The sequence below is a fragment of the Lepidochelys kempii genome, chromosome 16 (assembly GCF_965140265.1).
Source record: "Lepidochelys kempii isolate rLepKem1 chromosome 16, rLepKem1.hap2, whole genome shotgun sequence".
Lineage (NCBI taxonomy): Eukaryota > Metazoa > Chordata > Testudines > Cheloniidae > Lepidochelys > Lepidochelys kempii.
Window position 1 is genome coordinate 25,332,724 of NC_133271.1, and position 22,764 is coordinate 25,355,487.

Genomic DNA, 22,764 nt, shown 5'->3' on the forward strand with positions numbered 1-22,764 from the left:
CGTGCGCATGCGCCACCGACGAGCGAGCGAGAAGCGGGTCAGCGGCGCGCCGACTACGCAGGGGGCGGGGCTTGTTCTCTGTCCCCGCCTGCTCCTGCTCCTCATGCCCCGCCTTCCGGCTTGTTACCATGGTGACAGTTTGCTGCCCAGCCCAGCCCAGGGCAGGACGCGTCCCGGGCGGGCCCCATGGAGGTCACGGGCAGCACCTACCTCGGAGACTATGTGCATGGCAGGTGGGGGCTGGGGCTGAGGGGGGAGGGGCAGCCTTGGGGAACGGGGGGACAGGGCTGGGCCATCACCCCACAGTGCTGGGCCATTGCACTTGTGTGAAACGCAGGGTATGAAAATTCCCCAGCGAGAACAATCTGAGGCCGTGGAAATCTCTGGGTGTGAAAACCCCCAAGTGGGAAAGCTCCGAGATGCACTATCCTTGCACGCCCACTTGCTTGTGCCCACAGAATTGCAGGAGTGGAAGGACAAGACTGCGTTAGGACCTCTTTGGAAATTGGGACCTTTTAATGCGAGAGAGGCACAGCCCAGGATGGGGAGTGAAGCGTAGCTGCGGTCTCATCCTGCTCCTGAAACAGCTTCCAGTGGCCTTGGGCAAGTCACTTAGGGCCAGATTTCTAACGGTGTTTTGGCACCTAGAGGTGCACATAGGCCTAGTGGGATCTTCAAAAGTGCCCCATCGTCTGTCTCCCAACTCCCCTTGAGATCAATGGCAGTTAGGCATCTAGGTGTTTTTGAAGATCCCACTGGGCACCCGTGTGCATCTGTGGGAGCCTAAATATCTTTGAAAACCTGGGCCTTAACTTCTCTGCATCACTGTCTGAAAAATGGGGCTAAAGTTACCATGCTGAGGGATGTGAGGATAAACCGACTTCATGTTATTCATCACTCAACCACACTGCCTCGCTGGAGACACTGGAGAGTGGGAGGAAGAGTCTAGGACATGTCCTATTACTAATTGTAAGTAGCGTACAAATGCTACAGGAAATGATGTTGGTGATTCAGTAGGTTGCACGCGTCCTTCCAAGGCCACAGCCTGCTGATAGAGGGTGCTTTGCTGCTGTTGTCATCATCACCACATTTTGGATCAGATGTAAACCCGACATCTTATGGTTATTAAAGATCCCATGGCAGATGTTTTGTTTTTTTCAAAATTAGGGGTGTTTGCCCTATTGTCCTGGCCAAATTCTTAAAGGCTGATTCAGTTTTGTCTCCCTAGCATTCCACTTGTAGTTCCTGTTGCAAAAAGTGTTTTCACATCCTATCCTAAACTTTTGGGTGATGTTGCTATGGACTGTTAAGCCCCAGAAATGGCTGTGGTTAAATGGTGGGTACATTGATCCCTGTTTGTAAATCCAGTTTGAAATATATTTGGGGGGGTTGTTGGATGAAAGCTGCCTTGTAAATAACAGCCATTATTATCCACCCTTTCTAAGGGTGCTTAAAGATGGTCATCAATTTTCTACCGTTCATAGCTTCTGATTTATATTAATTACTATCAATCTCCCCTTCCTTCAATTTGTTGATTTTTAAAATTATTTTTATAGCTCCCTTCACTTCCCCTCTAAACCAGGTCAATTTTTTAACCAGTAAGGCCTTCTTCGTCAGTTGTTTTGCCTTTTTGGACATCTGGTTAAGTGTTCTTAAACAATTCCTGATTATCATTCACAGGATTGAAGGGAAAGGCTGCTATACTCTCCCAACTGAAACCAAATATAATGGCAAAATGAAAGATGGAATGTTTCATGGCAAAGGAACCTTGTATTTTCCTAATAGAAGCAAATATGAAGGAATCTGGGACTGCGGAATATCGAAAGAGGTATTATATCACTAGTCCTTTAGATGTGATCCTGAAGGCTTAGAAACATAGGAATAGAACACGAGGAGGTTGGAAGTTCACCTATGCCAACCCCTGTGGCAGTCATAGGAAACTGATTGGGTGGGGGTATGCCCATCTTATCTAAAGTCTGATCTCTGCTCTGTACTCAAAAGCAAGTTAAAACGCCTTTGCTCCCAAAGGTTACTGCAAATATGCTTTAGGGGAAATTCTCTCTGTTTCAAAGACTGTACATTCAGAAATGTTTGTATCATGAAAGAAGTGGAAGCTATCAAACCAGCACCTTTCCCATTTTTCACTCTCAATTTTGGCTTCCCCTATTGCATGTACAATAGCTATTTCCCACTGAACAGGGAAATGATTTGGTTATGGAATGTGGTTCTCATGGATCTGCAGGCATCATTTTCATCTGCACTTAAATGTGGAACAAAACTACATATTATTTATTCTCAGATAACATGCATCCTTGGTAATGGATATAAAAAATTGTTATTCTTCACTCCATTCATCACACTTATTAGTTCGGTACTTGAATTTGTTTTGCAGGGGAAATACACTTTTGCAGATGGTCTTGAATTCAAAGATAAAAAATGGCATTATTGTGATGGCTACGACAGAAGATTTTATACAGAAATCTGTTCCGGTCTAAAACCAGCAGGTACTGAGTTGCATTTGTGTCCGGAAGGATTTAAACCAACAACTATGTTTATTAAGAGAGACTAATTCACCTACATGAGTAACTTGGAGCAGGAACATTCTGGTTTATTTCAGAACTCCATCCACTTGACACTGACAAATGTGGTGAATAGTCTCTTCTTGAGTGATCATGTCATGAGGGCAGGACATTGTAACCTAGCAATTTCTGACATCTGATTAAGCCTTTTATGGGTTTCACATTCACTGCATTCTAGACATATTTTTATTACAGAAAGCTGGAACATAAAACAAAAGAAAACATATTATCTTGCACTCATAATTTTGCATAATGTTCTAAAGCACCTGAAAGAATAACAGAAGTCCACAAACAGCATGGTACATGAGATGTGTGGCTTGAAAATGACAAATTTTCAGTGGATACGAAAACATATACTTACTTTATGTCCAGCCTATAAAATGTGTCTGTTAGACACATTTACTAGTTCATCTTTTCACTAAAAGGTGAAAAAATTATGTGATAATCACTGAATAATATATTGGCATAGTGAACAATGACATTTCTCTTTAAGCCATGGCTAGGCTTTCTTGGACTCATTTTGGAGTTTTCAGTGCATGTTCATAGTATCAGTCTTATGGGCTAAATCACAGGACTGTCAGTAAGGGTAACCAAGATCTCTTCCTTTCTGTGCCAAACATTTTCTCGGTGGGCCACTCGGTGCTTCAGTTTCTCCATCTGCAAAATGGTCATAATAATTACCTGCCATAGGAGTGATGGAAATCTTAATTTAGTAAAGTTTATTAAATGCTTTGAAATCTTGTGATGGAAAGTGTTACAGAGATGTAAAATAATATATATTTATTATCATTATTTATTTTGATAAAAGAGTACAGTTGTAAAAAAAATGGGATTTTTTGTTTTTCTAATAAATTATACTGTGTCTTTTCAGGTATCTCGCAGCTTACAAACTTAGATCCTCCCAGAACGATTCCAACAGGCTGTTATGACTGTGGTGATGGATTCTATAATCCTAATACCAGAGTTGTCATTGATTACAAACTCAGGTTTTTGAGGAATGCAGGTATGTGTTTTTTTCATCTTGAAGTTCAGTGTAAGTTGACTTTGTTTCACATACATTCAATCGTGTATGATTATAGCTGACATTTAAAAACCTGTATTCAAGTTCTGCAGCTACTAAGCTAAAATATTTCAAACAACATGGATTGTTTGTATTAATTAGTTAATTCCAAGGAAAGTTGCATAAACCATCCTGCACATGGTTTACAAAATTCTAAGTGATGTTTTCACAGGCACATATGAATAAATGCATTTGATTCATATTTAATAGCTTTTAAACCCAGGAAGACTCATTCTCCATTATGATACCCAGCAAGACAGTGTTTTCAAGATATATATCTATCTTTTCAATGGGCTCAGTCCAGCAAGGTGTCAAGCTCTTTGCCCTGATCAGTTAAGTATATGTTTAACTTCAAGCACAGGGATAGTCCCTTTGATTGCAGTGAGGCTGCTCACTTGCTTCAAATTAGGGACATATTTAAGTGCCTTGCTGGATTGTGTCAGTGCTCACACTTGCGAAATCATGTCCTGAGTGCATTTACAAATCTGGATATAGTGTTGGGGGAGGAGAGCAGGGAAGAGGAGAGACAAAAAGAACTGTAGGTATCATCTGCTACAAAATATGTCCTATAGTATTTAGCCTGTTTCATAAACCCTCAATAAATACTGATTTAGATTATTACAAATGGCACTGATCCAAAATACTAGAGTGGGCCTACTGATGAGTAAGATAAGTAAAATGCTTTCCAAAAACACAGGAACCTGCACAGATTAGTACATGCGGGAACGCCTAGGAATTCAATTTATTGTTTTTTAAATGTATGCTTTGAACTCATTGTCCTTAGCTACATTTATTTCTGTAGCCTACAGATTGTATCAATCGATATTCACTAACATCACATCATAGAATGCAGTCTAACAAGATAATTGTAAGTAGAATATGCAGTACATTATTCTGATCTCTTTTATATTAACATTCCTTTGAGAATCCAATACTAGCGTAAAGTTAAATTTGTCAACATGGGTGTGAAGGAGGAATGTATCATGTAGGCCATACCCTTCCTCTAAGAACACAAACACAATTGAAAGATCCAGCACTTGTTCGACATCAGAGGAATGTTGACTTCCCCCAGAGAAATAATTCAGGGCACAAGGCCACTGCAGTTAAAAAAAAAAACAGCTGTAGGAAGAAGAAACTGAGGAAAGAGGTTGGAATGACAGGGAACAGATCCAGAACTATTCCTTTATAGGTTGGTCAGGAAAAAGCAGGAAAACCTCCAGGCTTCTGTCCAAGTCTTGAAAGCATCAAAAGCAGATGGTAGGAAGCATTCAGGAAGCTCTTACAACAGCTTGACAGGTTTAGCCAAATGACACCATCTTCCTCAGGTCTGGGAGTGGGATTTGAGGATACTCCAGCCTTTCACCCTTGTTTGTTGCGAAGCTGCTTGCTTCACTGCTGGTGGAGCTAGCAGGGAAAGGAGGCACTCTGCCTTTGGCACTGACACTCCTGCCAAACAATCAATGAATCAAAACATCTTTCTAGCAAGGAACAGAGAAGGCTCCATTTGAATTTGTTGCAGGTTGCTTTTCTTTAATGCAATGTGTGTACACAGAGTATCATAGAGATTCCTGCCTCAGTTAGCAGGACTTCAGTTTCACAAATATCGAGGGCCTGACACTCATTTACATTAAGGCCCCTCACTGCCAAGTGGTGCAACGGAGTCCTAGTGTAATTGAGAGCAGGTCCAGTGTGCATAATGAAAGCAATAGTTTCATTTCTCCTAGTGTTACTAGTCACAAGGATTTCAATTTTTTAAAAAAGATTTGAAATTATTTCTCAGTTTATAAACCTTCCTTGGTGATATACTGAAATTTCTGTAGTCTGTTCATGTGCTTTTTGGATCTTTTCTTTTTACCCCCCAATATCATCTAATACACAAAATTGCAGACATGAAAACACATGCAGAAATACCTATTTGTGAGAAGAAATGGTGTTCACATTTTTCAATCAGTCATTTTGGAGTTAGACCCCTCCTACTGCCACTAAAGGAGTATAGCCTTTGAGAACTCTTACTCATGACCCCATTTTTATTGACTGGCCAATACAAAGACCTGAAGATGAATATCTAGAGTTTTGCATCTTTCAATGAAAAGCATAAAATATGAGATTTTAGATTTGCTGTCAAATGGCGAGCAAATTCCAAGGTTAAAGGAGAGCTATGGCATTCTGGGAGTGTAGACACTAGATGCCATAGTTTTCAAAGAGAAATTACAGTTAGAAGTAGAAGTCATTCCCTGCTGAGGAGGTGGAGTGAAAGGGGATAACTGAGTGTTACTAGCAGTTCTGCCCCACTGATAACAAAACAAAGATGTTTGTGATGTAATATGCTTTCCTTCTGCTTCCGTCCTCCTGATGCTAACTTAACTGGTGCAACCCCTGCTCCTGCTTCTCCTAGTCTGAGATGGATTCTGCTTTGCTGCCTGTTCTCCTTGCCCCTCCTCTGGGACTTAGATGGTGCATAAGCCTTGGGGTTGACCCTCTGCATGTGGAATTGTATCTGATGTACCTTTGTCTCTTTATAGAACATTAGAGAGGAGGGCAGAGAGGAGGCAGAGACAAATCCTTCTCTCACTTACACCAGTGTAAATCCAGGGTAGGTTCATTGAAACCAGTAGGTTAACTATGGATTCACACATGTGTAACTAAGAGCAGAATTTGGCCAAGAGACTCAAGACAGGTTATTATTTATTGAGAGGAAAGGTTTTTTTAATGCTGGAGTCACAAAGCAGCTAATAAGCAAGTTATGATTTTGACAAGCCTAGCATCTTGTGACTTAAAAGAAAAGTCCCAGAATGCTCAAATGCGGAGTTTCTGAGTAAATTATTACTATTAGAAGTCAGGAGTATTATTTTATTCTGTAGTTTAAACTGCTGTATTTTTAGAACATCAAGAGTTTATTTACATGTCACTAATATGACTATAGTGAAGGTTGAGATGACACTTTAATTCTAAACCTCAATAATTACATGCTTGCAGCTTCCTCCTAACATTACCCTTGGGACTGAAACTTCTCATGCTTGGTCTGAACGAACCTGGAAGTGAATCATCTTGAAAAATTTGAAGAAATTCCATTTATCCCTTCTGGATCATCCAAGGACAAAATCCATTCAATAATTGTGTAGATGTGTGTGGCTATCCTTCCCTGTCAGTATCTGAGGGAGGCCACGCCCCCACATAGTTGGGCCTCTGTTCAGGCAAGGGTTACTGGAGAATTAGCAATCTCTGAGATGCTGGCCCTCTAAACAGGGCCAGACAGCAAGCCATCTGGGGCTCAGGCTCTCAGGTAGGGCAGGACCACAAACAGTCTTGGGGCTCAGGCCCTCAGGCAGGGGAGCACCAGTCTTGGGGGCTCAGGCCCTTGGGCAGAGTGGAGCACCAAATAGTCTGACATCCTAGCTCTGGCAGACAGCAGACAAACGCAGGCCTCTTGGCCTAAGGTAGGGAGGCTGTCACTCCAGGGGTGGGGTTGGCAGCAGGAGGTAGGGGGACCTGGGCCCACCCTACTCCACCTGGTGCCAGCCTAGGGCCTAACAGTGGCAGATGGTTCCATCACTGAATCAGCGGGGATCCAGTCAAAACATGCTGACCTGGATTCAGACAACAACACAACTGGACTAAAGTCTGGTGTCTCTAGGCTATTTCCTACACTCCCGTCATTGTGTACCTGTTGCTCAGGGTTGTCCTCCATCTCCCCGGGGTATACAGCTAATGGCAGTCCCAAACAGCTCCTCGGTGTTCCTGTCAGCAGGTGGCTCTGGCAGAACCTCCAGGTCCTCGGCGCAGTGGAGGTCTCCATCAGGCTTATGTCACAGCGACGGGCGGGAGACATCTGTGTCCTCCAGCGGCTCTCGCCCAACTGAGCTGCCTTTTATACTTCCTGTCCTGCCCCTCTGCTTCTGGCAGGGCAGGCATGGGTCTCATGGCTCCACCCACCTAGGGGTAGGCGGGGGTTCTTCCCCATCAGTCTCTGAGGAATGTCGTGCACCCTTCCTGTCTTCAGGAGCTTTGTCTTACAATTTAGATGTGGTGTGTACAGAGTACTCAGTGAGGAATGTGGGCTTTGCTTTGTCTGAAGAAATGTAGTTGAGAAATAAAGCCATAACTATTTGAAAATCATGCGTTACTCATGCACAGTGTATTACTTTCCATACCGCTCTTAGCAAGTACCAAATGTGAGCAGGTTGTGTGCTCATTCTCGCAGCCAGGGACTCTAGATGACATCAGAATTGGTAGAGGGGCGAGGACTTGGCAATCTTGCAGACCTAGGGAACTTTCTAGATATGAGGCAGCAAGTTAAACTTAAAAACATTACTTGCTGAACATCATTCTCCTCTGCGCTCCTCTGATGTTGTCCATTCTATTGATGTAGGCAGTGGGTGAATGCTCTGATTCCAGACTAGCCCCTAGTCATTGCCTGAGAATCTGAGAACTTTTTTGGCAGATGCCCTTTGCAAAGGTACAGGAAAAGAAAAGCCCTTCACCACAAAATATCTACATAAAGAGAATAATATTTTCATTCTTCGACTGAACTTAGCTTCCTAGTGATTTGAATGTCTACTTATAAGACAAGATTATTTAGTAATTTATATATTTGTTTCTCTTTTATTAGATTTAAGATTCTGAATGTAAATGAGCTCTAGCTCCTGTTTGTTGAAAATCTTAAAAGCTCTTCAAATAATTGTTCTATGGATACTTGTTAAGCTAAAGAAATCAGTTTTGATCGGCAATAAAAGTTCATGCTATTTCAAGTGCAATGCTACAGCTATTTGCTGTTGTATATTTAATCATTTTGAATTATATGTCATGTAAAAGATTTTAGCTCTGGGGCAATTGCCAGATGGCTGATTCTGCGTTTCACTACAACAAAAGAAATAATGTTTTTGTAAAGCTCTGAAAAATTGTTGGTAATCAGTATGTTCTTCAAGGACTGGGATCCAGACCTGTTTAGGAAAAAAAAAAAAAAGCTTTTGCAGAAATTAATTTGAAGTGCTTAGTCTTTACCTCTGGGCTCTGAACAAAACAAATTGTGTCTATTTTTTGTGGATTTTTTTTTTATCAATTTGACAAATCCAGTGAATTTTAAATTTTACATATTTTTGTGACAAATGCAGTTTGTTTGCAATTCATTCATCTCTCTGCTTGGGGCTGGCAAGCTTACTTCTCCTTAAAAACAAGCAAAGACAGGTGAAGAAAAAGTTGTGCTCAGGTCTGTACATACATATAGATACAAGCCTGTAACCCTTGCTCACACAAGTAGTCCTTATGAGCCTGAGTAGCCTATTGCTTTTTTTCCCAAACAGCTAAAACAGTTGTCCTCGTCATCTCCTGCCTTGCCTGCTGCTCACTCCTCTTTCTGAACTATCTGATATTACAGTCTAATCCCACCAAAATGCCATAGCAAAAAGTATCTTACTTGTCGGCCATCTGACCAAGTCGCTCCCCTTGCTTCCCTTGACCTCAAGGTGTTGCTCGATTTTACTCCAAACTGTGCCTTGGATCTTGTCTCCTATTATGTTCCCTGATGTCCCCTTTCCCCACCCTTCTTCTATTCCCACCATTTATCTTCTTCTGTGCTGCCCCATATTCATGCTACTCCCCAATGTCCCACTCCCCCATCTTCCAAAACCCCAGATAGAAAATATGGAAAATATTAGATCAACAAGAGGGACAGAATATTTGTTATTATAAACCCCTTCCTCTGGGTCTCCTAGTTCATCTTATCTTCCTGTGACTGTCTTCTAAACTGTAAGCTTTTGGGGGCAGGGCTTGTCTTAAAGTCTGTCTTGTGCAGTGTCTAGCTGATAGACAGCATTTAACAAATAATACAGATCAATTGACTTTCAATGGGATTCCTTACAGGAGTAAGGATTGAGGAATACCACAATCCCATCTTCTACAATACTAGCAAGAAACTTACCAAGTAATATCTTTATTTAACTCACTTATTTACCTTAGGAACAAACTGCTCTTTGGGTGGTGAGAAGGAACCCAAACATAAGAGAGCAGGGAGAAGATTGCTGGGATTGATACTGGGGACTGCTGTGGGGCCAAGTCAGGGGGGCTGAATGGGAAGACTGAGGGTGGGGAGGAATTCAGTGTGTTTAATTTAAAGAGAAAATACCCTAATCTCATAGAATGAAGTGCTGTGTGACTGTCATCACCCTGATCACTTTGGTTGTACCCTTTTCCCCGCCCTTCACTGGCTGTTGTCTTTTTAGATTGTATTTTCTGTCGTACAGGGACTGTGTCTTCCCCGTGAAAGCATCTAGCACATTTTGGACATGACTGCAAAATACATACTTATGTCTTCCTCACAGCTAAAGGCTGTGCAAGCTACAGCTATAATTGAGAACTCTATGCTATGTAACCTAGAGAGCATTTTTAAAAATTGAATCTGGCTTCTAAGTTTTACTAGTCAATTTACCCCATTCAAAAAACCAGTTTATTAACCAGTATGATTAGCCCTCTCTGCTGCAGCTAGCATGGCTAACATGGTGTTAATATTAATACATGCATCACATTACTAAATCACTGCAATCATGTAAACAACTGTAGCCTTTGCTGATATATTGTTCATTGTGGTTTCCTGAGCCTAATATAATTATCGCTTTGAAACCTGTGAAGGTTTAAATTCCAAATAGCAGCATGCCAAGAACAACAACTTTGTTTGTGTGTTAGCCATCCCATTGCGAATCCACTTAGAAAGTTTTGACCCAAACAGTATAGGGGTTTGTGTTCAGCTATACAGTACGTGTGAAAACAAGTTTTGTAGGAGATGGAAAGTTCATTTTGAGGCCATTTTGGATTTACGCAATTAAATGGAAATGGAACGGTGAGAGTTTGCTTGTGGAAGTAAAGGTTAATTGGATACATATTTTCCATTTTCTTGCCAGCACTGATGTTGTTGAAGTTAGGTGTGGTAAGGAAGGGGGTGCTGGAGATTTTGGGGAGAGGCAGTAGATGTGATGCTATCACAGATGGCTATAATTGTGGAATGGAAGAACATGATAAACTGCACCATGGATGATGGGAGGAGTCAGGTATGTGAGACAATGAACAGCTGTCGTTATTTACGAAGCACTGAGAATATGCTTGGCACTGACATAGATTAGAAGAAGACATAGTTTCTGTTCCAAGGAGCAGACAATGCAGAGGCCCTCTTTTGCAACCTTTGCTCAAGGCAAAGTAGCTCTTACTTATGCTAGTAGTCACATTAGCTTCAGTGAGACAGCTCTTGTGGGTAAGGATTGCAGGATCAGGCCCTAACACAGATGCAGACAATCACATTCTAACATACGGGATGTTTAAGGGGACAGTGCATGGTTTTCTCCTTGTGAGAGTCACCGAGTATTAATGCCGTGGGAGATTATAGAAAGATGCAAATACGGTTTAGCAGAGTGGTGGAGGCCTGTTGTTGGCTTGTAGCAGATTGGAAGGTAGAGTATCACAGTTTGGATGGAAACAAAAAGGCACAGAAATCATTCAAAAGAATCAAATGATGTATTCTAATGGCTCACCTAGCAAGTCCTCAGTTTACCTCAAGACTTCAACTATATTTGTGCAAATTATTAGATTTCACTAACTTTAGAGTAACAGCCGTGTTAGTCTGATGAAGTGAGCTGTAGCTCACGAAAGCTTATGCTCAAATAAATTGGTTAGTCTCTAAGGTGCCACAAGTACTCCTTTTCTTTTTACTAACTTTAGAGTAAGTTATTAAGCAAACTTGGCCTCCTTGGATGTTATCAATGTTTTCATACAAAGCAATGTCCTTTATTTTCAAAATTTGAACATGAAAGTAGCCCATTTTAGCAGAATATATTTCATGAATGTATATTCTACTGATGCTGCTGAAGAAAACGGAGAAAGAATAAACTTTTAAAGATAAATGAGCTGAAATAAAATTCAACACACAATGTGAAGAACCACACACTACCTAATTCTGTCCAGGATGATAATGTACAGTTGATTAAAGAGTTTGTATTTTTTTTTTTAAGAAAAATTACTTCTGAAGGTGAAGATGTGCTCAGACAATCATATTAACATATTCAGACAATCGCAATTTGTAAAAACGTAATTACAACAAGCTATCTGGTAGCATTAATCAAATGTCAAGGTTTAATTCCATTTTAAATATTGATGAAATGTGATTCTCCAGTCTAACCCTGGTGTTGCAGGGTTATGGAAGCCGCCAGCGACAGAAAAAGGGGAACGTGTAGTTAACAAGCAGCTGCCACAAAGAAGGATCGGCATCTGTGATTTAAATTGTTAGCTGCACAGTCAGGTAGAGTGTAAAAAGGGTAGTCAAGAGGCTGTTAAGTCCATTGCTGCCAATTATTAACAATCAGGGAGGAGCTTTAAGACTTGTTCAGTACAATAAACCCAGTTTGTCTTGTTTCAGGGGTTACTACTGAAGAGGTTGCAGCTGCACTGATTCAAATAGCCCTAAAACTACAGTAATTATCAACCAGTCTTCTTTAGCGTGGCAAAAGTATGTTCAACCATAGCTTAACTCTTTATGTTCTAATATTTCTCTGCCTCTTTACACATAGCTAATCCCTGGACCCCTTTGGATCTATATTTTTGTGGTTCCTCTAGCTATCCTGAATAGGATCCTTCATTTCCCTTACCTCAGTCTAAGGAATATTTGTGAGGTGCCACTAGTTGGATAATAGTCCTGGAGGTTCCAGATATTTTGGTCAAGGTCCTTCATTGTGGATATGGCGTCCCTGTTTCTTTTTGGGGCTCCCAGTGCATTTTACCTACCTTCCAGGGCTGCAGCCCCATCGAAGACAATGATTAGAAGTCAGTGGGACTGTGAGCGTGAGTGGAGGTTTGCAGACAGCGCCCTGCCAGCTCACTTCCACTTTCTTTTCCACTTGAGTGAGTTCTCAGCTCCGTATGCCGTTTTCAGCCAGCTTTTCTTTTTAGTGCAGCTCAGCTGTGAATAAAATGTTAGGAGGCATAAGAAAGAGGATGGAAAATAATACTGAAAATATGCCAGCCTGTGACACACCCTCACCCTAAATAAAATGTTACGTTCTGGTCACCCGCTTTCGGAAAAGAAAGAGGAGGTGTCCGCGGATGAGTGCTGAATGGGGTTAGAAATATAGAAAGGATACCATGGTTTTGTTTGGAGAGGAGACAAAGAAGAGAGGGACATGATAGAGGTATACAAAATAATGACGTATAGGTAAAGTAGATCAGTTGCGCCTATATATCCCTTTCCCGTAATGCAAAGCATGGAGACATGCAATGAAAATGAAAGGCCGCCAACTTAAACTATCCAAAGAAATGCTTTTCTATACCGTGCCTACTTAACTGGGTGAACTTATTGCCACAAGATGTTATTGCAGTCAAAATCTTAGGAGGATTCTAGGTATAAGTCAATTGCTAAATGAGAGTGGGTAGGAAGATGCTTTCCCTGTGTACATATTATTGCAAATTCTTCACTATGAGGTTTCTTGCGTCTGCCTTGAAGCAGCTGATACAGGCCACTGTCAGAGACTAAAACCTGGATTTGTAGCTCTTTGGGGCATGGACCATCTTTTTGTTCTTTGTTTGTACAGCACCTTGAACAAAGGGGGTCCTGGGCCATGACTTGGGTTCCTAGACACCACAGCAATACAGATAATAATAAATGGATCACAGGTCAGATCCAGTGGGGTAATTGCTATATTCCTCTAAATGAAGCAGAGGGTGCCCTAAGGTAGGACAATGTGCTGTAGTCCCTTCACCAGACAAACTCTTCTTTCTATTCAAAGTGTAAATTGGTAATAACTGACTCCATTGGGACATCTCCTTACAATTCAGTCTTTGTGAAAATTGTACGTAGTCTTTATCAATGCTTATTTGCTGATACTTACTGTGCACAGAATCAGATGGCTGCATGAGCTGAGCTATGGTGGTGCTGGGCCTGGATGAGAGACTAAAATCCTTAGAAGAAAAGACTTATATGCATGTTGTCTATTGAAAAATAAGTTTCCTTCTGCATCAAGCTGGATGGACCAGGCTCCTGTTGAAAACTCATTAACTGAAGTCAAAAACGTCTTGTGCCTTTCATATTGGTCAGCTGAGCAGCAGAATTACATGACCAATGCAGATTCGTTACCAGGAAGGCAGTTTGCTCACTTCATGCAACTCTCCTAAACAATATGATCTTTATCAAAGGAAGCAATGGATACAGGTGGTGTTTAGCAAGTGGAGTTTTTGATTGATTTCCTCATTTTGACAGAAACAGACAATTTCATTTCTTGCAGTTATTACAAATCCAGAGTAACAACTCTTACATTGAGGAGGTTCATAATCATATAGACACTAACAGTCTGCACACTATCTAGCTCATCTAGGTACTTCATGGCCTCCTCTCCATAATATTGGAGCATCTGGAGTGCAGAAATAGAACCTGACATGCAAAATAATCACAGCTTGCACATGATTTATTGATTACTCCCTGTCTTGGGCTCTGGGAGCCTCCCCCCTTGCAGGGTCTCACAGTTTTGAGTCCAGCATGAGCCCAAACATCTACACTGCAGTTTTATAGCCCCATGGTCCGAGCCCTGCCAACCCGAGTCAGCTGACCTGAGCTAGCCGGAGGTGTTTTATTGCAGTGTAGACATACCCATAGGGGCCAACTTTGCAGTCCTACCACAGATTTCAGTGGGATGTGTCCGCCTAAGGACTTCAGTGTCAGACCTTAAACAAATTCAGTGTTTTTTCTCTTCTTTTTAGTCATCCTTTTTAAAAAGTTATTCCGGTGGTGCTTATTTTCTCCTGGCTTATTTCCTTCAAGACAGAAAGAAAGAACACTATAATTGGGTGTTTTATTAATGTTGTACTCATGCCAAGGAATAGAGCAAAAGATGCATCATATACTTGCTGAGGTGGACAGAGAAAGCAATGTATCCACTTGGGGTATGTTATGAAAATATCACTGTATCATGCGTTACAGTAGTTAAAGCACATCTACAGACTAAACTAATGAGAGAGATCATGAGCAATACAGCAGTCTTTTCCACAGCCCCCTTCATAGCAGAGTAAGCTTTTACAAAACGTCATCCCTGAGTGTGGAATTGTGAGAGAGGTGACAAGCTCAAATAACTGCTGTGTGTATAAATTAGTAACTGTGTGCAGAAGAGTAACACACAGTAGTGTGCTCTTGGGGAAAACCTCCTCTGATTCACAAGCATTGCTGACTGCTGTTTGTAGAGGGTTTTGTGACAAGTGCCACCGTTTAGACTTGGGACAAAAGCTTGGGCATATGCTTTGGTTAAGTCTACATTCACTGGTGCTGTAGCAGGGCTCAGCATGAGCAGCACCCCCAGGCCGTGAGTGCCTGCACTTGTTCCACTTGACCATGAATGAAAAAAGATGCAAAGATGGCAGGGAAAATAGGAAAGGGAAACAGAAAAAGGAAAAGACGAGCAGATAGGGTTTGATCTAAAGCCCACTGAAGGCAATGGGACTTAAGAACAAACTTAAGTTTTTAATAAAGGGGCACCTCTTTGCCATATACCCTTTGTTTGCTTCTCTCCTTGTTAGACCAGCACAGCTGCATTTATATGACTTTTTAAACTTAAAGGTTGCTATATAAACATAATAAAGGCCCAACGCATAAGCAGAAGTCTCCCTTCAGAAGTTGATTCCTCACTAGCACTGTGTTTCTTTTTTTAAAAATATCTGACAAGGTCAGTATGTTCTCTTTCAGGTAAGCATTGCTGATTACATTGCTACAAAATCCTTGACATTTGGAACTAGGTTGGTTAGAAGCACAAATTGCAAACATTGATCGGAATTTGTAAAGATGACAGTAAACAGAAGTAGCTCTGCTACAGTATGTTTCATTTGAATAAGAAAATAGATACTGGTACTCTTTAAAGTGATATAATTAATATTTTTATCTGATCACCAACACAAGTAAAAGCCTATCAAACAGGTTTTTCAGACAGGCTGTTTTTAGTCCCTTCAACTGACAGACCCTAACTACTTATGTTTATCAAGTTATACTTTTCTGTAATTATTCAAAATATTTCTATTCACACTTTGCTGGATAGGTGTTTTCTCCAAATTGCCTTTTGGGTTTTCACTTTTCACCTTGTCTCTCTCTGAGAGATAACATGACAGACATTGAATAATTTTGGGAGACGCAGAAGATTGTCTAAAGTACTTCCATCAGCTTGTTGCTATCTGTTGTAATGTGGCATTTTTGTATAATAATGTTGGAAGAAGAGCTGTAAAAAAAAAAAATTCAAACAAACCGGGGCTTTGACTCTGGACTTTTCACCAACTGCAATTTTCATAAACTGACACCAACATCGATAAAGTTTTAGATCCTCATTATTGGTACTGGTATCACACTGTAAATGAGCATGAGACCAGAAATTATACTATATACAAGGAAGTGTTACAATTTTTTGCATGAGTTCCAAACAGTTAATTTGATCAGATAGCCTAATGATCAGATCTATTACCATAAAACCGGTGTTGCTTCCTTCTGTTATATATGTTTGAATCTTGGCAAATGCCAACAAAACTGTACCCAGGATCTGTTGGCTAAGCAAGAAGTATTTTAAAAATATATTTATTCCTCAAAGAAAATTGCCTGTCTGATCTGGACTCCTCTATGCAAAGAGCAGGTCTGAATCTATAAGATTTGACCATTTCTTTTTCTCCCTTTCAGATGATGATGAACATGAATGGATCATTCGCACCTGCCGGAAAGGCTGGGATGAAATAACTGGATATAAACCTAAACACTGAACACAGCTTTAGCTTCTACCCTGATTTTGGAAAACATAATTTGATTCATCCTTAAGTCTGAATGTCTTTGTGGATTTAGATCAGTCCCTACCATTATGTGAATGTAGTTTTGTAGCCTTTGTTAGCATAATAAAATTGGAAGGATCATTTAATTAACTACGTTCACATGAAGCCATGGAAATAAGCTTACTATACTTATCCTAATATTCCTGAGAGGTGTGCAGTGTAGTAGGATCAATATATACACATTATTAAGCCTCAACATACAAAACAATGTACTAAAGAGACTGCCTGAAATTCAGTGCTGAAGGCATTCAGCTCTAGCTTAGCATTATTTCCCCAAGGCCCAGTTAGCTGTCCTGGTGTATTTCTTTACCCTTCTTTTGCTCACTACTTTGATATTGACTGATCATTGTAATAACATACACCAGTTATTCTTTAACAACTGGTTTTCTAACTAGGAAATAATATCCATTTACCAGGAACATTTGTTGAACTCTCCTTTAACAAAATAATAAAAGAGAAAAACTGGGTGGGTTGCTGTTTGATTAGTAAGCCAGAAAATAATTTTAAAAATCAAATGGAATTACATCATTTTCTTGATGTAAGTGCCAGCACTTCTACTTGCATGAACTTTATTTATTACACAAATCAGACATTTACAAAGCACAACATTAAAAGTATGTAACAAAACAGACATTGGTTTTACAAAAAAGTGCTTACAATTTAGTTTTTGTTTTTTCAATAAATACTAGTCTTGACTGTCCACTCATTCAAAAGGATTTTTTTAACCATTGTAGCCAAGACATGTAATCGCAACATGCTACAACAAAATGATCTGCTTTTGAAATAAAATTATGAGAAGTGTGTATAGTTGGCCTCATATTACAAGGTCTGAATAGATCAGTGACAGCAGTAGTGCAGGATTTAGCCCCCACCCGAGTATTACGTTGTGCAAGCATCATTAGCTAGGGCACTGGGGTTAACCAACATGAGCCAAAAATCAACAAAATGTTTTGGGAATTAAATTTTAACACACTCCATTTTCAGTCCTTCCTCCCATCAGATTTATTTATCGTATTAAATTCTAGTGGAAAGTTCATCTTTCACTGGCTAACCCCATTGGGTGGGTCTATAACGTTTTTTGTAAATAGCCATTGGAATATTGTAATACACAGAGTCTGCAGCACTGCACCGTAACCCATTTGGCAATTACTGAATAACCTAAGTAAATGAGAAGGATTTAAAAAAAAATAAATCTATAGACAGGAGATGAATGCGAATGACCTGAGTTAAGGTTTTGTTCAATGGCAACAGTCAATGTGAAATGCATTGTGAAACAAAGTATTGAATAAATTAGAGTATTTCTTACATTCTTGGTACAGTTGAGTATTTTCCATACACAATAGTTAGCTCTAAAACTGCACAAGCTGAATTGCTTCCAGTTCTTCCAAACAATTTGGGCTTAAAACGTCAGAGTCTGATTTCTGCAAAGCTGAATGCTGCTGTGGCTACTTACTGAAGAGATCTTCCTTGAGCATGAGTTGTACAGTGCAATACTCTCTACACAGCTAGTGGTGACTCCACTTACACAATATATATTTGGTCAGAAATGTCTACACATTAGCCCTGTGCTTTGCATTCTGATCCTGTCAGTGGTAACAGTTAAAAGAACTTTGATGTACAGTACATATTACAAGTCAAATTTGATCAGTAACTAAGTAGTTGTTTAGCAGACATATTCCGCAGTCTCCTGCTCATAATGCTGCTGAGACAGAAGAGAAATGCACCAAATCTTTGTCTCCCTCAATAAAACCGTGTTGTGGAAATCTCAATTACCATGGCATGTGGGGTCAAGTTACAGTCTGGAGTCTCACCTTCACCATCGTAAACTGAACATCTACCCATTACTGTATTACACTAGTTCCATAACAAAACATTCATTAGCATGAGCAAGCAGAGATGGGGGAGAAAGTGGCCCTTCCAAGCAGCATGTCACCATCCATGCCATTTCATGTGGACACAGACCAATTCACTGCAGCCTCGCTGTGACACATACCAACAATCTGAACGCTCAGCTGTTGCCGTTCTCTCGCTCGTTGTTAATACAAAAACAAAAATCTGGCTGATCGTTGACTGGTAGAAATTTGCATCTGTTTTCATTCACCTCCTCAAAGGGGCAATAATACTGGAGTTCTGGAACACATTAACCAATCAGATCACAGATGCAGCTGGGTAGACACCAGTCTCATGATGGTTGAATTCAATGGAAACTATTATTAATCTTTCAGGAGGTGAATAATAGTATTTTATGGACTTCTAACTTCATCTGCCCTTTCAAATGTTAAAGTGTGGATACAACGTCTAGCTGTTGGGTACAGTTGGCCTAGCTGAATTATCATAACAATAAATATCTGCAACGAGACATATTGACTTGTAATTTCAGCAAATCTCAAGATTTGTTTTTGCTCAGTTACTTCTCCGATCAATAGATCTTGATATTCACCTCAACAGAAGTCCATATCTGCTCATTATGTAATTTACTTTACAAAGTTACTTTGGTGAACACCACCTCGCAATGAGCTAGACCCACATGCCAGAAAGCTTTGTTACAGTGAGATAACAGGGTACAACTAGGAAAGGTGCTGCAGTGCTGGAAATACTCATTGCCTAATGGTAGTGTGATGGCTGCCATCTTGACTGAAACTGGAAATTGAACCAGGGACCTCCATAGCTAAAAGCAGGAGTCTCTGCAGCTTGAGCTATAAAGCCAGGTTGCATAGCTGGTGGACTCAGCCTCTGTGGATCAGGCACAGAGAGGGACAGGTCTCACACACTGATGGGTCACATTAGGACCTCACATTCTTGGAAAAGCTGCCTTCAGATCTCACCAGCAAGGTTGGCTGGAGCACTCACAGGAGAGAGATTTTGTTAGGGACCAACTACTAATTTCAAATATTGTTTATCTTTTATTATTACTATCTAGGAAGGATCTTTGCAGTGTTTCTTTCCTGGCTCGGGACCGGGTTGTTGAGCCCTTACTCAGTGGTTGCAATGCGACTGCTCGTGAGAGTAAGCACTCACCAGAATGGGGTGAGTGCTCTACAGCCTGGCCCTTTCTGAGCTGTCATTTTGAATTGTGGCCTAGTCAGAGCATTGTGCTCTCACCTCAATGAGCACTAGCCAGGAGTAGCCGTGAAACACCGGAAATGGGGTACAACAAAGACCGAGGTATTCATGAAAAAGAAGCTGCCAGATCTAGCAGCATGGCCCGTTTAAAAAAAAAACAAAAAAAACCACGCTGTTCTTGCCTGCTGCATGAGCTCAGCCATCACTTGTTCCTACTGGCCCCCTGTGTGCAGTTTAAATTAGTTAGTGTCACTCTCACTATATTGAAAATGTAAAGCAAAAGATGTAAAGTGATCTCTTAGAAGTTACAGGCTTAATTCACGCACCACTGAGACAAGGGAGCAGGAACTGAACCTCTGGGGCCAGCAGAGGCTGATGAGCGCTGGGGGCTGATTCACGGGAATCCCGCCATCAGGAATTCCACCAAGTAGGGACAGCTTTAACTAGCTGCTGGGCCACCAGAGGAGTCCAGCTAGCAGAGGCTGCGTAAGGGATATGCTGAGTCCTACCCACTCTCCTGCAGGACAGTGCCCGTTTTTGTTTGGATGTAGGCTAGCTACAACATCTATGGAGTACTGGTGTACAGAGCCCTTGTGACCATTCTCACTGGCTAAACTTTTGCTGCTAGGGTTCTTCTGCTGGGGTCTGTGTCAGAGTGAATTAAGCCCTGTGTATTTAAGACACAACTTTCATCTGGAATTTTAGTAGTGAAATGTATTGTTTCCTAACCCCAGTGGGCACAGTGGCCAGCAGTCTGGTGCAGATACACTCCTGGGATCACTCATTCAGCAGTGAGAAATGGCTCCAAGGAAAAGGCTGCCAGGAAACAAAAGATGTGGCTGATGGTCCTTGGGATGGATGTGTCTCTAACGCACTGAGAGCGGGAATGACAGTCAGGAACCTCTGAGCACTAATCATGGCCATGATACCCACTCCCTTTGTGAGCCTGGGGAAGTCATCAACCTCTGTCCCAGTTTTCCCACCTGTAAATTGGGGAGAAAGAGATTTACTTACCTACCTCGCAGGGAGAGTTAATGGATTAGTGGTTCTAAATCTCTTTGAAGATGAAGGGCCATATTTCTGGCTGGCATAATTCTATTAGCTTCAGTAGAGTTGCAACCAGTGGTGAATTTGGCTCAAATGAGTGCTAAGTGGCTGAGCTAATGGGCCTGATCCAGATCTCATTTACAGTAATGTACATCAGGCGTAACCTAATGGAACCAACAGTGTTACACTGGGGCGAGTCAGAATCAGGCCCAAGTACTTTGCTCCCTCCTTTCTTTATATTGTTAGGTAATAATCAATACCACCTCGGGCTCAGCATGTAATGATCTTTTCCTGTTCCAGGACGCTGGAAGCAACAGTGAAAGTGCAGTAGGGTCACTAACTTGGGCTGTGCATGGCAGTGCCTTTGGGGCTCATTGTCATTCTGCAGGTCCACAAGAAACAAGCAAAAACCATGACTGTTGGCAGTGCTGCTGGGAGGCAAGAACATTGGCTGTCAGATGCTGTCGGTGCGAACAGAATGCTGAATTGAGTTTCTCCTGCATGACTGATCAGAACTGCCTTCGATTGAACACCGTGTTTCAGCGGCTGAGGGTCAGCGGTGGTGGGAACGCTATGGACAGATGAGGAAGAGTTCGCGCCGTCAATATTGAAATAGGATGACCTAGCGGGAAAAACGTTAATGGAGAGTTAGCTACTTTCAAAGACAAGCCAACGCCTCAAGAGAAACATGTCTTCAGGGAGCAGTTGCAGGCATGTTTCCCAGCTGGAAACCAGAGGCTCATGCAATCAAGGATTTTCCCCCATCAACCAACCTTTTTTAAAAACTAAAAACATGGTTTGAACTTAAGCTTTAGTGACCCTTTCTACAGAATAAAGCCACTTCCTGAAAGAAGAGTTGTCTTGTGTAGATCAGTAGTTAGGAACAGGAGATTATGGGAATATGTTAATAGCAGCCTTCATTTAAAATGAGCTTTATACCAAGGGCAGATCTTTAGCTTTTCAATCATAGTACACCTTATGCAAACTTCATGTCAGCAGTTATTTTGTTTGCTCTATGGTAGCCTCTCATACAGCCAGTCACTGAGGTGTTTTGTTTTGTTTTTGAAGAATAAGATCAGGACTTTAACCAATTTGTTTTTAGTCTATCTACTCACAATAACAGAGCAGCCTGGCCCAACAGTACAATCTGAGTGAGCGCACACATGCTTCTCTTCACTGCAAATGGAAACAGGGCCCTAGGTTTATTTGTGTAGGGTCCTCCCTCATTTCTAATTATCAGTTGAATCCTATTACAAATCACATGTTTGGAAAAAGACACCACTTTAAAGTGACACGGTGGGGGAAGTAATAGCTTTTATTGAACCAACTAAAAAAATATTACCTCACCCACCTGGTCTTTCTAATATCCTGGGACCAACGGGGCTACATCACTTCAGAGTGACTGTTTTAAAACGGTGAGTAGCATTTGGGACAGCCCTGTACCCTCAGCATCTGATCCTGAGACATTTCTTAAGCAAGTAGTTTAAGTGGCAAGTAGTTTAATTGAAACCAGTTGCATGACCTGTACGAGTAGGGTTTGTGTGTGTAAGGCCATCAGAACTGTTTATCAAAGAGTTTGATAATCCAGGGCTGCCAAACAAAATACTGAATGCTTAGAAAGGACAGAGCTCAATGTCTTCAGAAATGGGTGCTGAAAGCTGAAACCAACGGGAGCTGAACACCCCAGGCTTTTGAAAATCAACCCACCATTGAATTGCCTAAATAAAGCTTAGGAGCCTAATTTTAGATGCATTTTTGAAAGTCTTGGCACTAGGTAAAATGTTTATTTGAACAGTAAGCCACACACCGAACATGGTCAGTGTTCAGTTGAACCACACTGGTTCATATCCAGTAGTTTTCTGTTATTGTTTCGAGACACAGTAGCCTAGTATTTAGGGTTGGAGGGTTTTTTTTTTTAGTGATGCCAGAGAGTCTCCAGGAGCATTTCTCTTTCATGTTAACTCATGGAAAACTGAAAGGTCGTGGATGGCAAAGGCCTTCTCTACTCAGAGTTAATGTGAATGCCCATTCACCACAAACCACATGGAAAGCTGGGTAATGAAGCATGAGAAAATGCTCATTACTACACGGAAAGGGAAGAGACCAAACAAATGGGTGATGGTGGATCAGGCAGGACGAATCAAAATACTTCAATAAGTCTAAGTGCAACAGCCCAACACATCACAAGAACAC

At 41.2% G+C, this 22,764-nt stretch overlaps 2 protein-coding genes across 7 annotated transcripts in view; one reads left to right on the forward strand and one right to left on the reverse strand.

Moving 5' to 3' along the window:
• The first annotated feature begins 130 nt into the window (after positions 1-130).
• MORN5 (MORN repeat containing 5) lies at positions 131-17,810 on the forward strand. 6 transcript variants are annotated; one of them, XM_073314420.1, is made up of 6 exons: positions 131-233; positions 1,681-1,828; positions 2,393-2,504; positions 3,451-3,582; positions 12,038-12,127; positions 16,316-16,379. In XM_073314420.1, exons 1-5 carry the CDS (start codon positions 187-189, stop codon positions 12,094-12,096), a joined length of 498 nt encoding a protein of 165 aa, XP_073170521.1. In that variant the 5' UTR covers positions 131-186; the 3' UTR covers positions 12,097-12,127; positions 16,316-16,379. The 6 variants fall into 6 exon arrangements, with proteins under 6 accessions (XP_073170521.1, XP_073170522.1, XP_073170523.1 ...); XM_073314421.1 differs by lacking the exon at positions 12,038-12,127 and adding an exon at positions 4,442-4,507 and having other exon boundaries at positions 16,316-16,377; XM_073314422.1 differs by lacking the exons at positions 12,038-12,127; positions 16,316-16,379 and adding exons at positions 4,442-4,507; positions 6,616-6,639.
• Positions 16,999-22,764, reverse strand: part of LHX6 (LIM homeobox 6) — a 42,656-nt gene continuing 36,890 nt past the window's right edge. Inside the window, exon 9 of the mRNA XM_073314417.1 lies at positions 16,999-21,193. Within this exon, the coding sequence (XP_073170518.1) occupies positions 21,173-21,193 (21 nt within the window). The 3' untranslated portion in view covers positions 16,999-21,172. The remainder of the gene's footprint in view (positions 21,194-22,764) is intronic.

Excerpts from the sequence above, each read along its gene's own strand:
- MORN5 (XM_073314418.1), top strand. The coding sequence starts at position 187 with ATGGAGGTCACGGGCAGCACCTACCTCGGAGACTATGTGCATGGCAG. Across the intron at positions 1,829-2,392 it reads ACTGCGGAATATCGAAAGAG|GGGAAATACACTTTTGCAGA; the intron begins GTATTATATCAC and ends TTTGTTTTGCAG. Across the intron at positions 2,505-3,450 it reads TTCCGGTCTAAAACCAGCAG|GTATCTCGCAGCTTACAAAC; the intron begins GTACTGAGTTGC and ends GTGTCTTTTCAG.